This window comes from Engraulis encrasicolus, chromosome 6 (assembly GCF_034702125.1).
Source record: "Engraulis encrasicolus isolate BLACKSEA-1 chromosome 6, IST_EnEncr_1.0, whole genome shotgun sequence".
NCBI classification, from domain to species: Eukaryota; Metazoa; Chordata; class Actinopteri; order Clupeiformes; family Engraulidae; genus Engraulis; species Engraulis encrasicolus.
In genome coordinates this window covers 27,656,173-27,673,334 of record NC_085862.1, presented here as the reverse complement: position 1 = coordinate 27,673,334, position 17,162 = coordinate 27,656,173, and the positions used below count along the sequence as shown (strand labels likewise).

The 17,162-nt window shown below is 44.1% G+C and overlaps 1 protein-coding gene across 7 annotated transcripts in view; it reads right to left on the bottom strand.

The window, feature by feature from the left end:
* Window positions 1-396: 396 nt before the first annotated feature.
* Window positions 397-17,162, bottom strand: part of eps15l1a (epidermal growth factor receptor pathway substrate 15-like 1a) — a 67,011-nt gene continuing 50,245 nt past the window's right edge. For 5 of the 7 annotated variants that reach the window (XM_063201132.1, XM_063201135.1, XM_063201136.1 and 2 more), the window contains 3 exons: window positions 16,997-17,087; window positions 11,582-11,820; window positions 397-6,046 (listed from right to left, as the gene is read on the bottom strand). In XM_063201132.1, the coding sequence (XP_063057202.1) occupies window positions 5,900-6,046; window positions 11,582-11,820; window positions 16,997-17,087 (477 nt within the window). In that variant the 3' untranslated portion in view covers window positions 397-5,899. The remainder of the gene's footprint in view (window positions 6,047-11,581; window positions 11,821-16,996; window positions 17,088-17,162) is intronic. The other 2 variants (XM_063201137.1, XM_063201138.1) reach the window with 2 other exon arrangements.

Genomic DNA, 17,162 nt, shown 5'->3' with positions numbered 1-17,162 from the left:
TTGGAAATGTTGAGGGGAAAAATGTGGAGTGTGGGGAGGAAATGTGTGTAAGTCGTGGGTAAACACTGGGCACTCGCTCAGACATAATCCCGTTTCCAACCACTTTACTCTCCCCAAGTCAGCCATGGCCAGCGAACCTACAAACCTCCATTTGGATTTAAGGTAAATACAAAGTGACCTCGGAATTTCCTGTTATTTCATGCATGCATTTTTCCCATTCCGCATACAGCAACAACTCTAGAAAGGAGTGAAAGTGGTTTGAGAGAGACAGGAGGCTCTGTAGCAGAGAGTGGCAGCTGGAATCATGCTCCTGAGATTCATCTCCCTCTTTATCTCCCTCTCACACTCACACTCACACACACACACACACCATGTTTAAATGACAAACATAAGATAGATATTCTTGTAAATCTGAAATGTAGTTGTTTTATTCTATTGAACAATGGCCACATACTGAGCATAAAACATTTTTCGAAGAAATCCAACCTTCTTTTTTTCTAGTTGCTACCAATGTAGTCAGGAATTCTCCAAAAGTTACACATTTAGCAGTTTTTCACTTTTTATAAGACAAATATAACAGACATAATATACAAGGTTTATGTATACTTTATGCATTTCAATACAACAGACTTGATTATTTCTTCTTTTGTTTTATCTACAGAGGAAAGATAAGTCAAAGGCAGGCGAGGAGGAACGCATTCAACTTCGGATCAGTCCAAAATGCTTCAAAATTAAACAAAAATAAAAACGCCAACTTGCGACAGCAATCTGATAAGCATGTTTAAATACACCTAATGGTAATAATTATAATAATAATAACAAATAATAATAAAAACAAAAACAAAATAAAAATAGAATACAATGAATATGAAATACGTAAAACTGGATTTACACGTTTTTAAATGGAAGTTAAAAAAAGACTATTGCACTGTGAACATAAAAGACAAAAGACATTATGAACATGAGTGACAGCGGAAAGCAGCAACGGCAGGACGAGCTACAGGTCAAAGGTCAAACGGGATATGCAGCAGATGAAGCCGACTTGGTATCTTCACATGGAATGATCAGAGGGGTACACTAAGAAGAAACTGGTTCGGGAGTAAACAAAACAGGTTAAGGTAAGAGGTATATCATAGCAGAAGGGCCTGGAGTCTAAAGAAAATGAGGACTCCAGGCTCTTCTATTTGATGATTTACCTCTTAACTTAACCTGGCTTACTCCTGAACCAGCTTCTTAGTATACTAGGCTCCTGTTCTGCAGCTCTGGTCAATCACAACCATTCACAACCACTGAGGACTAGTTCACCCCCCCTCCCCCTCCCCTGTGGCTCATCACTTCTGATTGGGGATGTTTTGGTTTTAGTTTTAGTTCCATTCGGGGAGGCCGCTGCAGGCCTATACCCCATATCAGATTCACCTGTTTCCAATTCAGTCGTATAATTCAGCTAGAGACAGTAGGGGAGAGAGCCAAGCTAAATTGTGGCCAGAAAGCAAAGGAGGAGGGAGGAGAGGAGAGGAGAGAGAGAGAGGCTCACAAGCACCCTCCAGGGACGGGGGAGAAGGAGAGAGGCAGAGACAGAGGAGAGAGAGGGGGAGCTGGGAGGGAGAGAAAGATAGTGAGCATGGACATACAAATAAAGACAGAATGAATACACGCAGGAGACAACACTTACAAGAGACACACACAAAGAAAGAAAGAAAGAAAGAAAGACACACACACACACACACACACACACACACACACACACACACACACACACACACACACACACACACACACACACACACACACACACACACACACACACACACACACACACACACACACACACACAGGAGGAAAGACAGAAACGCGCTAGCAGAGGTTGCGAGCATCGTAAATGCTTGTAACAGATAGAGCACATGGAAGTGATAACCAGCATTAGCGTCCATGAGTAAAGGAATTCAACACAGGGTCAATTTTTTGCAGTCAAAAGTGCCATTCACCACAATAGTTTTTTTCTTCTCCTTCTTCAGTTAATAACCACACGACGGACAATGAACATATTGCCGCCCTACGATGCAAGTAATTATCAACATGGATTAACAAATAACAAAAAATACCTTCAAATAATTATGATACCACACAAAAGGCTCAGAAAAGATGAAGTATAAGAAGCGTAATGTAAAGAGGTTTCAAATTTAGGGGCAAGTGTTCATCCACATACACATTCTGGGGGAGCACGTACAGGGTCAGACCAATGCTCAGACGACCAACCTCCAGTGACCAGTGTCACGCAAGTAGCCACTGATACTTCAGCCACTACATCCTTTTCAGTACAAGGACAGACCCCACCTTCCTCCTGGTAAACAACTAGTACCACGAGTAAGACTTCAAGTAAAGGAGAACAGTAACCACTGAGAGAAGGTGAAGGAAGGGGGAGGGCAGGGGGGGCTCAAGGTCAAGGTCAAGGTTACCACCTGGAAGGGGTTTAAAAGCAAAGCTCAGCACAGTTGGCACCTGTTTTTACCAACATTCATACGAAGTCGAGAAAAAAAGCTGTTCTTCCAATGGGATTTATTTCAGTGTGTATTGAGGCGTGAATCTGTCGTTGCTGTGCTGAAGTTCTGTGGAGACGGAGGACTATTTCAAAACAATAACAACAAACAATAAACTTTACCTGATAAAGGTCTAGGACCGAAATGTGTATTAAAGAAAACAACGAAATAGTCAATGTGCTGGAGTTTTTTTCAAACAGTCAGTAACAGTAACCGAAACATACGAGACATATGAGAACACTGTTTAAAACTACAACAAAAAAGTACCGACACAGCAAACGCTTCAAACACAGACATCTCCCCTTTTCATTAGCTTATGAGTCCCTCAGTGAGTCCCTATCCTACTCCTCTAGCAGCCACTTCAACTCTGAAGTCATTAATTACAAATACAACATGGAGGACGCCAGTATATGTTCACAACACTATGAGCAGAGATGTAGGAAGTAGTAGAAGTGGAAGTCAAAGCGAAGTAAAAACCCTCATTAGGTCCGGTGGAATAACTGGTCTGATAACTGTCAAATATTATGTCTATATGTACTAATGTTGTACTTGCATCATGAATTTACTTTTGCTTCTATTCTACACACCTCTGACTATGAGAGTGGTCTCTCAACAAGCGACAGAGCAAGGGGCAGGGTTGTGCTTTGACGGTAATGTGAAACAACGGCGTGGCCTTTCCTGAAAGGGCAAACAGCGCTAGTGGACAAGACAACAAAAAAAGCTTCCCCTGTTCCTACAGCCATGAGGACACAGGGTGACTACTGAGGAATGACTTCCCTCATCTGATGGTTCTCTTCCTGACCAACACACACACACACATATACACTCACGCACGCAGCACGCACGCACACACACACACTGCACACGTTCTGGGATACACAACGAAGTGTGGCATGATTGAGTAAATAAAGGTAAATAAAAACAACATAAAACAAAAGAAAAAGAAATAAAAGAAAAGCATTTAAACCTCTCCTACTGCCCATGATACACAAGCATTCACTTAGGACTCATTCACACATACTCTCTGAAACAAAACAAAAAAACAAAACAAACAAACGAGAAACAAGACAAAGGAAAATAGAGTTCTGTTTTTCTGTACAATTTTCAGTTTCCAGTCATGGCCGCAACAAGCCACCCATTCACACATGCAGGAGACCTCAGCATCAACTCCTGTGCCTTTCAAAATAATAAAAAAAGACAAAAACAAAAATGGCAAACAAATCGTCAGTTTCCAACCATGTAACAGTGATATTTTTGTCCTTTTTTTCAGCTTGGTCAAAATAATATCATCCCTTGTTGACCGTCTCTAGTTTTCTACTGCCATATGAGTCCAGTGTGAAGTTTCCACTGCCATGTCATATAAACATCATCACTCACAACCTCACTCGAGTCTGAACCCCCGGCCTGCGTTTCCCTTCAATAGCTTGTTTTGTCGGCCTGCTAAGTTCAGACAGTGCAGGTTATGCAGTGCGTACAGTACATTAGTTTGTTCGCAAAAAAATAACAAAGAATTAACACCACAGAGTTAACTCTCCCGTCAGTCAGTCAGTCATCGATCACATTAGAAGTTAAGCAAGAGAGAGAGTATGATTGTTCGTTTCGTTATTTCTACTACAACACCCCTCAAACCCATATTTGTTATTTTTGTTATCCAATCTCCCACACGATGCCCACCTCCAACCCTCCTCCCCTCCCCCCTTTAGTATTTACGGCTTTTGTTTTTTGTTCCTTTTGCATTTTGTACTTTTAATTCTAAATGTCTCTTTGAATTGCGGTTAGTACAGCGTGAGGTGAGGTGAGGTGAGGTGAGGCGAGATGAGTTCACGACTCGGGGCGAGCAAATGCGTCAGACAGCTTTCAGTCTTCTGGAGCACATGAAAGGGTGCAGTGCGGTGCGGTGCGGGGTGGGGCGGGGTGTCTGGGGAGTAGGTGAGAGGTCAGCATTGATGTGGGTTTGGGGTTAAGGGGTAGTACATTGGTTGAGTTGGGTAATGGTGAAGTCGTGCAAGGTACGGTAGGGTTAGGGTTGGGAGACAGACGTGAGGTCACGCATTGGTTTTAGGGGGTGGGGAGCTCAACCTGGTTAAGGAGTGAGTGGTTGGTTGGTTGGGCTAAGGAGTGGTGTAGTGATAGTAGGGTAGAGTTGGGTTGGGTAGGGCAGGGAGGTCATACGTTGGATTTATGTCAGGGGGTTAGGGGCTCCGTTAGGAGACGGGGAGCTCAACCCGGTTGAGCACGAGTGGTTTTCTGTGTGAGTTGGTTAGGCTGGGTGGGGTAAAGTTAAAGGTTAGGGTAAGGTAGAGAAGGGCAAGGTCAGAGGTCACACATCGGTCATCTCAACCTTGCTGAGGTGATTGTGTGCTAAGGAAGGGTAAGGAAAGGTCATAGAGGTTAGAACTTTAGACTAGAGGTGACCCGGCAATTCGCGAGAGCACTGGAAAACGACAAGTGCAGCCGCCATCTTGTGTAGGTAGACCTGTGCTCTTCAGTCATTGCAAATCAATGGAGAACACGCAGATCTCTGTACAAAATGGCCTAAAACTGTGTGAATATGAGGTGACACATTAATCAAGGACCAGATCTGAAATTTCAGGCTAAATATAGTCGATAAAATGCATTTTAAAATCAGTTCATATTAGTTAGGTAGATATTTAGCTGCACATTTCAACTATTGTCCATGTATAGTCTGTCGATAGAAATGTTCGCATTATTTTTGACAGCTTTTGCTAGCTCCCTTCACCATTTACTTACATTGCTCAGGTCTACCTACAAATAATGGCTGCCAGGACTGCCGTGAAAAAGGGGACTGCGTGACTTCTAGTCAAAAGTTCTACCTCCACAGGAAGGGTAATCTAGGGTAGGGAGATGTGAAATCAGCCGTCACGCGTTGGAGGGTGATGGTGCGTTAGGTGAGTTAAGGGTGTGTAAGGGGTAGCGTTGGGTAGGGTTAAGGTAGCGCGGGGTAGCGTGGTGTAGGGGGGTCTGAGAGGGAGGTCTGAGATGAGCTGTCACACGTTGGACATTTTGCTGAGGGGGCTGGTGCGTTAGAGAAGGGTAGGGTTAAGGTAGTGTAAGGGGTAGCGTGGGGAAGCGTAGGGAGACCAGGCGTCACATCAGCAGGCCTTGGACATCTCGGCTTTACTGATGGTGATGGTGCGTTTTGGTAATGTAAGGGGTAGAGTGGGGTAGTGTAAGGGGTAGCGTTAAGGTAGTGTAACGGGTAGCATGGGGTAGCGTAGGGAGATCAGGCATTGGGTATCTCGGCCTTGATGAGGGCGATGGTGTGTTAGGGCAGGGTAGGGTTAAGGTAGTGTAAGGGGTAGCGTGGGGAGGCGTAGGGATGGGAGGTGTGAGGCCAGGCGTCACGCGTTGGACATCTCGGCCTTGCTGAGGGCGATGGCCAGCTCCAGGTCCTCCTGCTCCTGCTGCCGCAGCCTCTTCAGCCGCTCCCGCTCCGCCCGCTCGCTCTCCCGCTTGGCCCACTCCATCTGCTGCGCCTCATTCCCAAACTGGAGGAGTAGGGGGGTGGAGGAGGAGGAGGAGGAGGAGGAAGAGGAGAAGGAGGCACAGGCTTAATTCACACATATGCTTTCTGGACACATAGTACATTAGCACTCACACCCAAACACAACACCTTATCTGCACAGGAAGCCCACTCAAAAACACCTCACGTCTCACAATGCTGTTAAGTCAATGCTTACATGTACCCATCGACTTAAGCTTTGATATATTCTATGCATTCACTTGTGTGAGCTGAAAACAGTTGTCCGCACTTTGGCACTAAAATATACCGCATGATGGACAGACAACACAAACATACATACACCATTGTGCACTTACACCAACATAAAGAGACTCATACATGGATTGACAATTACTTTGATTGGAGGCACAATAGACAAAAAAGTAAACCAAATTAGGACCATCACTGTTACAGATTTAGGAACAAAATTCTCCATATAAAATATAGGTCTAATCTGAGGCAAGAAAAGAAAATGTTGACACATTGGCATTTCATGACAACCATAACACAAACAAACTAGAAAACCAAATGAATGCAATACCCTCTAGAAGTTGATAATAATGAAAATACAGTGAACTAAAACAATTGTTGGCATCTAAACAATCAAATAACAGTTAGAATGCTTATTTTTATTGCTTTTAATGCTTTTTTTATTAAAAGGTATGGCTCAACAAAAGTGCCCTGGGATGAATACACTAACAGAGTTTTAAAACCTTTTAATTGCACAGATAACATTGCACACCACATTCATGACCATGTACAATAGCAACACCAGGAGCAAGTCATGGTGCATCCATTTTCTCAATCATCCGTCAGGAATTCAATCATAATCATGGCCATTACTAGATGTTCTCCATAGAAGAGATGCAGTGTGAGAGAACCAGGGACATCATGCCAAAGGGCATGTGTGCTACACATCCAACAGGGTCATTGATGTTTTTAGAAGTAGACTTCAGGGTGGCATAACCACATGTCACTATTGTGTGAATTTGGTACAGTAATTAATTGTACATCTTTAACATGGAATGGTTTTTATATATATAATCCATCAAAAATAATATGTTTAGCACCATTAGCTGTGGTTGCACCACCGGACTTCTGCTACCAAAAACGACAATGACCCCAAAAAACCTCACAACTATCCTGCACTCAGATTCGTAAACGTTTTACTTGTTGTGCACGTGATGGGGTGTGTGAGTTGAGACATTCTGTAAAGCTGCGCTGCGGGACAGTGAGGCGCGTGCTCGACACAATGCATCATGGGCCGTGACAAGCCCAAGACAAGCTGGTTGGAGGAGGCAAACCATTACATGAAGACAGCTGTGCTGCAGCATTGCTCTCATGGTGACCATGTGTTTTTTCTGTTCTTAAAAGGTCAGTTCGAGAGTGCGTGTAGAACGCTGCTTGATTGAGAGACTACCGTGCAAACAGTGTGTGTAAAACAGTGTGTGTAGCAATTCATACATTCAAAAAGCTGTTTTAAAAAAAAACCTGAAACAAAACCACAATGTCAGACGTCTTACCTTGGTTCTCTCACTTCCTGTGTGATGAAAATCGTGTTAAAAAGCACAAAACAAAAAAAATTACACAGACATGTTCAAAAACTCACAACAAGCCACCTGGAAATCCCCAATGGCCCACCACACACACACGTACACACAAAACACCTGAAGCTCACGGGACCACCACCAACTGACCCAAAACACAGACAGACAGCGCACTCCCACCACCACCACCACCATACACGCACACATATTGCAGCAGAGGGACCACTTTGATGGGCCAATGGAGTCAACACATAAGGAGCATTATTATCATCATCTTAATCACCATCACCACGTAAACACTCAACACACAGCATGCAATGATTACAGGCAAGAGAGAAGCTGACAGAAAAAACAAAAACATAAAAAACAGGAAGCACAAGATATGTCCAATGGCGATGGAGTGATGACTCAGACTACAGTTACGAACCCTACTACGGCACATCTAAAAAAAGACTTACTCACACTTTCTCTCTCTCACACACGCACAAAATACACACACGCGCGCGCGCGCGCACAAACACGCACGCACGCACAAACACGCACGCACGCACAAGCACGCATGCACAAACACGCACACACACACACGCACGCACAAACGCGCACACACACACACACACACACACACACACACGCACACACGCACACACGCACACGCACACACGCACACACACACAGACACGGAGGAGTTGTGAAATGGCCACATGCATGGTTCAACTGCTGATGTGGATACGAGGGCCTTGCTTAACCATTCAAAATGCCTACGTAGGCAAACACTGCAAATGTGCTTAGAACCAACGACTAACATACACTGTTAGATTACAACATCATATGCAAGTTCATGCAACATGTTTGCTTTTTAAAACGTTGGTTCTGTTCTTCACATTTTACAGTGTGAGCTGGGTAGGGTCACTGTGCTTTTCTGTTTTGCCATTTTTCACAGCCTTCCCATTCTAGATGCATACTCTGCATTTGATAGCGTCAGTGTTGACATTTCGATCAACATATCAGAATCACGTTGGAATTTTGATGGGACCTTTTCAGACTCAACTTATCAGCCCAGAAAAAACTAGCAAGACGGGTTGATAGTTTAACACTTGGGGAAGGGAATTGAGCCATCATTCATGATTCACAAAATGGTATAGCAAGCTCCATGCCCCAAAGTCATGCACAGAAAACATGACCATCAGTAACTAGTCAATGGGTTAAGTTGAAGAGTGACGCATGAACATGGCGAAAGGACTTACAGCCTCACAGTATGGGAGTACTGGAATGCACACACAATAACAACAGGGCAAGAACACACAAACAAACAAAATCCAAACAAACCCAGGAACAAACAAACAATCACATGCTAGGTTGAAACCTCCGGCCTGACAGCTGAGTAGTGATACTGCTGCTTCGTACGTGAGCAAACCGCACAGCCAGCCGTTGGCTTGGAACTATCCCCCCCAAAACAACCAACCCCCCTTTTACCGTTCAAACCCTAACACCCCTTCTCAACTTCTAACATTCAACGGCGTGGAGGGTCGCTCAGCTCTTGCTCAGCTGAGCTCCCTGATTTAAAGAAAAAATGTGGGCCTTTATTTTGTGATAGGACAGTGGAGGATGGACAGGAAGCAAGTGGGGAGAGAGACGGGGTAGGGGCCGGCAAAGGACCCATGCCAGAATCGAACCCGCTGATGGCAAAAAGCCATAGCTTGACTAATAGCAATAATTATGTTGTTAAAGGGGTATGCCACTATTTTGGGGCTTAATATAGTTAAAATCGTTGGCTGGGGTTTATAAAGGTGGTAAAGGGTCTTATTTTTCATGTTAAGCGTTGTCTTGCTTTAAGACAAGTTAAAAGAGGGAGCATGTCGCTAAGCTAGTGAAAGTCAATGGATCCGTGTAGCAGCATGCTACCCGGATCCATTGACTTTCACTAGCTTAGCGACATGTTCCCTCTTTCAACTTGTCTTTAAGCAAAACAACGGCTTACATGAAAAATAAGACACTTTACCACCTTTATAAACCCTGGCCAACGATTTAAGCCCCAAAATAGTGGCATACCCCTTTAAGTCGTGCGTGGAGATGTGGGGAGGCATGGAAAGGTGGCACCGGGAGGCCTGCTTGACAGGCAGGAGGAATGATGAGGAGGGTTGCCCTGAGCTGACCAGGACGGCCATTATTTTTGCAGGATTACTGCCACCATGCCAAAATGGTACAGGTATGTAATGAGGGAACTGGCTCGACTTGAGGGCTTCTACGTGCACGTCAGGGTTAATGGGAAAGAGGCAATGGATGAGGGGGTGAGACGGAAGAGAGGAAGCACTGAGAAGGTGGAGAAGAGGCCACAGGCCACAAGGTAACACTATCTATGCGGCTTGCATTCATAACACTGTGCAACCATTCATAATGGCTATAGTGTCTTCATGAAGCTTAATAATGGCTGAAATTAGTTTGAGAGACAGGTGAAGAAGGGCAATGAGAAGTCATGAGCCACCTACAGTCTCTCATTCTACTGTCCAACACCCTCAAACTTCTGGAAAAGAGGCCATATACTCTGCAAAGCAGGACAGAGGAGACCCAAAAGGATGCTTAGCAAGCCTGTCCATAAACTAGGAGATCCAAAAGGATCCTTAGCAGGTATGTCCTTAAACTTCCGACAAGAGAACTTATACTCTCAGGACAGAGGAGAGATCCAAAAGGATCTTTAGTAAGCCTGCCCTTAAACTGGGAGATCCTAAAGGATCTTTAGTAAGCCTGCCCTTTTGAGGCTGCATACAGAGCTTGGGCACACACAAACACGCTCACAGATAAAATAAAAATAAAATAAAATCAAAACCCAAGAGGCAGGTGTGCAACATGTGCACTGCACGCCCGCAGGTTGCTGAGGGATGGATAGTCCACAGGAACAGCTGGATTGCTTGACAATGTCCATTACGCACCCTTTTACACCCGAGAGTGGGGTCTCGCCAGAACAGCAATGCCAAACTCTCCCCAGTCTCTTACAGTAAATCTGGAGCCGAGAGCTGAGACCATCCACCATTTTAACCGCGTGGCACAAATGCTTTCATACCCGGTCACACTGTGTGCTTAGAGCAACAGACATGACACCACTTCTTAGTAGAGCTAGTCAATGTTTCCATTTCAGTTCAGTTAATCCTTTGTTATAACAGGCTGTCTTCTATCACTACAACTACACCTCTCAGATTGTCCAAAAAAAAATCCATGAATTACAACTGCATGACTCAGCATGAGGACTAGTTGGATCTACTTCAAAGGAATGTCTTCACACTTTCTAGACTTAACTTGCGCTCTCTCTGCACAATCTGTATCGGCCCACAAGTGAGGTGACACCTACAGACTTTCACTGGAACTGTATTGCAGAACACAGTGGGACGTGTTTCAACACTCTGAACTTCAAAGGACATGAATATATTTTTTTTAAATCCGTTCTGGCCTGGCAGTCTCCTCTGAGTGGTGTGTGTCATGATTTGTTGTCTAGTCGTGTGCAGTCCAGAGAGAGAGAGAGAGAGAGAAAAAAAGAAAAAGAGACGGGACCACCTTTAACAGGAAATACTTAAGACCCTAGACTATGTTATGAAAGAAAACATGGGTTTTTATGAGGTATCGATTGCATTTGCCAAGAGGTTATGGTGGAGTTCAAAACCAGCTCCTACAAGCCTCCATTTTTTCAAGCACAAAAAAACTATCAAGCGTTGATGGGTTATTTTACAAAACAGAGAATGGAGAGAGTAAGCCACAATGAGGTGTTTGTAGCGAAGAGGTGGAAGACAGGAAAAGAGCTGTATTTGCTCTAAGATATATATATATATATTGGCCTATTTTATTTTTTTTGCCTGACAGAAAGTCATGATTCACTGTGGCAGCAGCAAGAAGAAGAAGTGAAGAGGAGAGGAGAGAGAGAGAGCGAAATCATAAAAGGGGTGTAGTAACTGGACAGAAGAAGAGTATCACTGAGCTCAACTTACAGAGCTGAAGTCTGCAAAACCCAATGAGGACTCTCTAGAGGCTTTACTTGGTGCAGATGGAGCAAACGGATCTTTGCCACTAAAGGGATCCCCCCCGGGGACCCCCGCCACCGCCACCGCCGACGCCACCCCCTTTTTACTCTGAAAGGGGTCGCTGGCGTCAGAGCCGAAGGGCTGGAACGGGTCGCTCGGCTTGGCGGCATCCCCCGATCCAGGCAAGTTTACAGGAGTGCTTTTACCTGAAAAGGAGTTAAGGAGAGATAACACCTTGTTTCATTTCTCTAGTCCGGCCATCCTACCACCACCACTTCCTCCCTCCTCCTCCTCTCCTGCAGTTTCATGACACAAAGACCGGTTGAGTGGCATTACAAAAGAGGGGTGTGGATGGGATGCCACACTTGGTGACATGTTTACTACTGGATGGGGACACTTTAAAGTTCTATTTCTTCTATTCTGTGGGTCATATTTTCATACCAACAGGGACACAGCTGTATGAAATAGCAAAGGGGGAAACCCCCTTATGAGAGAGAGGACTTAGCCATTTCTCCTTTTTTGAGAGTGTGCTGTGAAATCATCTGGTAAAAAACAAAAAAAATGACATGACTTTATCCTTTTCACACTTAGGGCTGCATTCTTACCGTACCACTTTTGCATTCTTTGCCTTCTAACAAAGATGGTCAAACAAACAAACAGGTTTGTGAATAACCATTTTAGGTTTCACTAGCATCATTGATTGCGTTTGGGATACCAGAGGGATTTTTTTTCATAACACAAAAACTAAAGATAGAAGACAAATATACCTTCATTGTTGTCTTCAAGCAGATAAACATTGATACTAATATTGTTATGGTTACAGTAGATATTTAGCTTTAAACTAAAACAATGACCACAGAAACCTTCACATTTCTTTGAAAGAGAGAGAGAAAAAAACATTGACTAAAACTTGATTGAAATTACCAGGCTTTTACCCGACTACCATGATACAAACACATGTGATATGTGAATAATTGAGACTAAAACAAACTTTTAAAAATGGTTTATAAATGTTACTATCACTATCACAGAGAGGTTTTTCTGGTTGTTGTTTTTGGTACCTGAGGTGAGGTACACCACTGCAGCTTCATCCTGTTACCCACAGAGCATTTCACCTGAACGCCACTTGTGGTGCACCCAAACCCACATATGGGGTTAGCAGCGCTTCTATGACTGGCAAGCGCTAACCTCTTTTACAAACCCTAAAAAAATCATCCATAATTTAGGGACTGAACATCATGATTTATTTATAACTTTTATCTTTTTTAATTTATCTTGTCTTTATTACTTTCACCACTATTAATTACTTTTGTGTTCCCCAATGTATACATTTACATTTGAACCGTAAGGACTACATGTCATGTGGAACAAGTGTCATTGATGGTGGTTATGAGGGTTGGCACAATGCCCAATACAAGGCAAGCTTTCAAACCTCCACCTCAAATATCCCCACACAGATATTCACACTAGGGCTGTGCAATATATCAAATTGATATTGTGATATCAATATTGCTGTCAAAAAATATCAAATTTCATAATATCGAGGTGAAAACAATATTTTTTGTCATTTGTCTATCCTGGCAAAAGGTAAGTTACGCCAAGTGCAATACATTCCCCTTCACTTGAGCCATTGCGAGCCAAGAGCAGACTTGCTACCCAACACTCATGCAGAACACCGCTGTGTGTTTCTCTATGGGCCTCCACTCACAATGCTGAAGGGAGGGAAGATTGAGAATTGTTTAGCACAATTATTTGTCTATAAAGAAGAAATATCGTCTAAAAAAATCATAATATCAATATTGTCTGAAAAAATCATGACATTGATTTTTCTGATGATCGAGCAGCCCTAATTCACACATATTGCACTTAGCTGACGCTTTCATTTATTCAAAGCAACTTACAACTATTGTTTTTCAGGGTATTGGTTACAGTCCCTGGAGCAATGTGGGGTTAGGTGCCTTGCTCAAGGGCTCTTCAGCCATGGATGGAGATATAGAGAGAGGTCAGGGGGGATTTGAACCGGCAACCCTTAGATTGTAAGACCAACTCTCTAACCACTGGGCCACGGCTGTCCCGTGTCTCCCGTGGCCTTCCTGAAGAACTACAGGGCTGACTAACAAAATTAGACGAGCTACTTCTTTAGAAAGATGAGCTGTGGAATATATCACACACGATGCGATGCACTTGTCGCCTCTGTGTCTACGTGTATCGCTGTTCTCAAGAGAAGTGCGTGGGAACGCTTCGCTGGTTGTTGTTCCCCATGTGAAGGTGTTAACCACATTGGGCTAGTATTGGGTACATGCATATATACTATATATACCAGTCTTGATTCGCACCACACTAACATTCGAGCAATCAGTTCTGTTCTTTCAGTAAATGGCACTCGTAACCGCAAAAAGGCAGCTCCACCCTTGTGTGTTTTCACATCAGCGAAATTTTAAAAACATCCTCTCGTGCTCTCTGCACCACTTGAGGCTGGTGCAAATGCATGCAGAACTGACTGCAGGCATGGTCCCTACTAATGACAGTGGCAGTGGCAAAAACTACATTCACACAAGACAAGACAAGAAATGGGACAAACTTAGGAGAGGCAATGTTGACTATGACTTCAACTGCAACTCACACTGTATATGCTCTGAATTCTAAGTATTGCAAACTCTCTTTTAAGCTTTTTGTCTTCGATCACATCACTTCATGCCATAAAATAATGCAAAAATATAAATTACAAAAAAGTAACAAGAGGACCTAAAAAATAAAGGAAAAACACATTTACTGGACAGTAACAAAGAACACATCAGGACACTGGTGTTGAAAAAGCTACTTGCTTTCTCTCTCTGACACACTCTGACACACACACACACACACACACACACATACACTTATTCAGTGCATGCACGTGCGCATGCGCGCACACACACACACACACACACACACTTATTCAGCGCGCACGCACACACACACACACACACACACACACACACACACACACACACACACACACACACACACACACACACACACACACACACACACACACACACTTATTCAGTGCACGCGTCCGCACGCACACACATAACACACACATAACACACACACACACGACAAAGAGGAAGTGGGAAAGGGTGGGGAGCACATTAACACATCTGATCTTGCCAGTGCATGCTAACCACACATCATCTGTGCTGCACTATCACCACCTACACTGTCAACTAGGAGTCAGAGAGAGAGAGAGAGAGAGAGAGAGAGAGAGAGAGAGAGAGAGAGAGAGAGAGAGAGAGAGAGAGAGAGAGAGAGAGAGAGAGAGTTGACAATGACCCTACAACATTATGTCTTCATCTGCAGAACACCACGTCATAAATACAAAACACACTCACAAACTAATTTTTGCACATTCAATTTGCTCACACATGAAAATGCACTCCAACAACTGTCCAAATGCATGCATTTTTTTCTTCCATACAATTACACATTCAAGTTTCAATATTACAGTGGACTTGACTCTTAAAAAAAAAACATGATTTCACTGTGTGGTCTATGGGTTTGTGGTGGCTGGAAAGCTACCTGACCTGTTGCTGCTGTGGTCGCTGCTGTAAATGAGTCACACACACAAAAAAATACTTTATGTGCTGTAAAACTTCAGCACAGGGGCTCAACTCACATGCAATTATGTTAATGCAAAAGGAGTTTGATCTACAGAGATCAGACAACTGGTGCAGCAGCAGAGCCAGGAACCAACAGGGGAAGAAAAGGGAATTCCAGAACATTACAGAAAAGGGAATTCCAGAACATTACCATGATTTACTGAAATTGGAAAATGGCAATTCTCTGAGCTGCACTCTCTGGTAAGACTGTCTGTGTTACATGCCTGTCTGAGACCACCCGTACAATTCTGGACTCAACACACACAGATGCACAGACACAGAGACGCACAGACACAGACGCACACACACAGACGCACACACACACACACACACACACACACACACACACAGACACAGAGGCACACACACACACACACACACACACACACACAGAGGCACACACACACACACACACACACACACACACACACACACACACACACACACACACACACACACACACACACACACACACACACACACACACACAGACAAAGAAAAGGGTAAAGACATCACACGGTGGTGGCAGATTTGAAGAAAAGACAGAAAGACAGAAAGAAAGAAAAAAAAGCTGGACTTTGTGTTTCAGAAAAGCGCTCTTTTCTTTTCTGCACAACTCATCTTGCTGCTGCAAGGTTCCACTGTGTGATCAAAGGCCAAACACAAAGTTACCCGCCCAGCTCTCTGGCTTATCTTCTGCCCTCATTTCCTGTTTACCATGTGAAATGAGCAGCAAAATAAGCGGCAACTTGTTAAGAGGAGAGAATAGGGTTCTTTTTTTTTTAGGAAACTGCACTGAAGGAGGGAGTTGGGGCACCATAATGTAACATGCAGCATCATCGTCATCAGCTAAGTCTGTCCACTGCCTCTCCTCAGCAGAATGGCTGGGGGGGGGGGTTGGGGCGGAGAGTTTGATTGACGGCCTTGAGGGCCAGAGTGTTGACGCACAAAAAGAGAGAATAGTGTTCTTTTTTAGAGGAAGCTGCACTGAAGGAGTTGGGGCACCAAATGGAACATGCAGCATCATTGTCATCATCGTCACCCTCGTCACCCTCATCATCCTCCTCATCATCGACAGCTAAGTCCGTCCACTGCCTCTCCTCAGCAGTGTGGCAAAGGGGATGGAGAGTTTGACTTGATTGACGGCCTTGTGAGGGCCAGAGTGTTGACGGACAGCTCTCATGCGCATCATCATACCCATCATCATGAGTCCGACACATGTCATAATTCAATCTCTCGTTAGTCACTCACAACTGCCAGGGCTCAAACTCTGAACATTTCCAAAACAGGATATGGCTGAGAGCAGAAGGGTTGGTGGGTGTGGTGTGGTGGAAAGTGTGTGTGTGTGTGTGTGTGTGTGTGTGTGTGTGTGTGTGTGTGTGTGTGTGTGTGTGTGTGTGTGTGTGTGTGTGTGTGTGTGTGTGTGTGTGTGTGTGTGTCTTTCAAATGGACATTAGTGTGTGTGTGTGTGTGTGTGTGTGTGTGTGTGTGTGTGTGTGTGTGTGTGTGTGTGTGTGTGTGTGTGTGTGTGTGTGTGTGTGTGTGTGCTGCTTGATACTAAAATAAAACAGAGCGAGAGGTCATGGAAACAAACACATTGCCAAGTACATATTATGTACTGTAATAGAACAATAAAAAAGGTACAAAACAGATTCACGACTTCCTTTTGCATTGAAAACTGCATTAACAAGTCGTTTTTTTTTTTTTAAGGGATTCGGCACACAAATTCATGTGGACGTACCACTGGGAGGTTTAGGTCGAGGCGGTACACCTTTCTTGGGCGGGAGTGCTGGGGTGTCCTGCTTTCTGCTGAAGGGATCCTCTGCAAAGCCCTAAAGCAACAAGAAGGTGCAACGCATGTTGATGAGAGAGAGCTGTGTGCGCAACAAAACAGCTTGGTGTGGTGT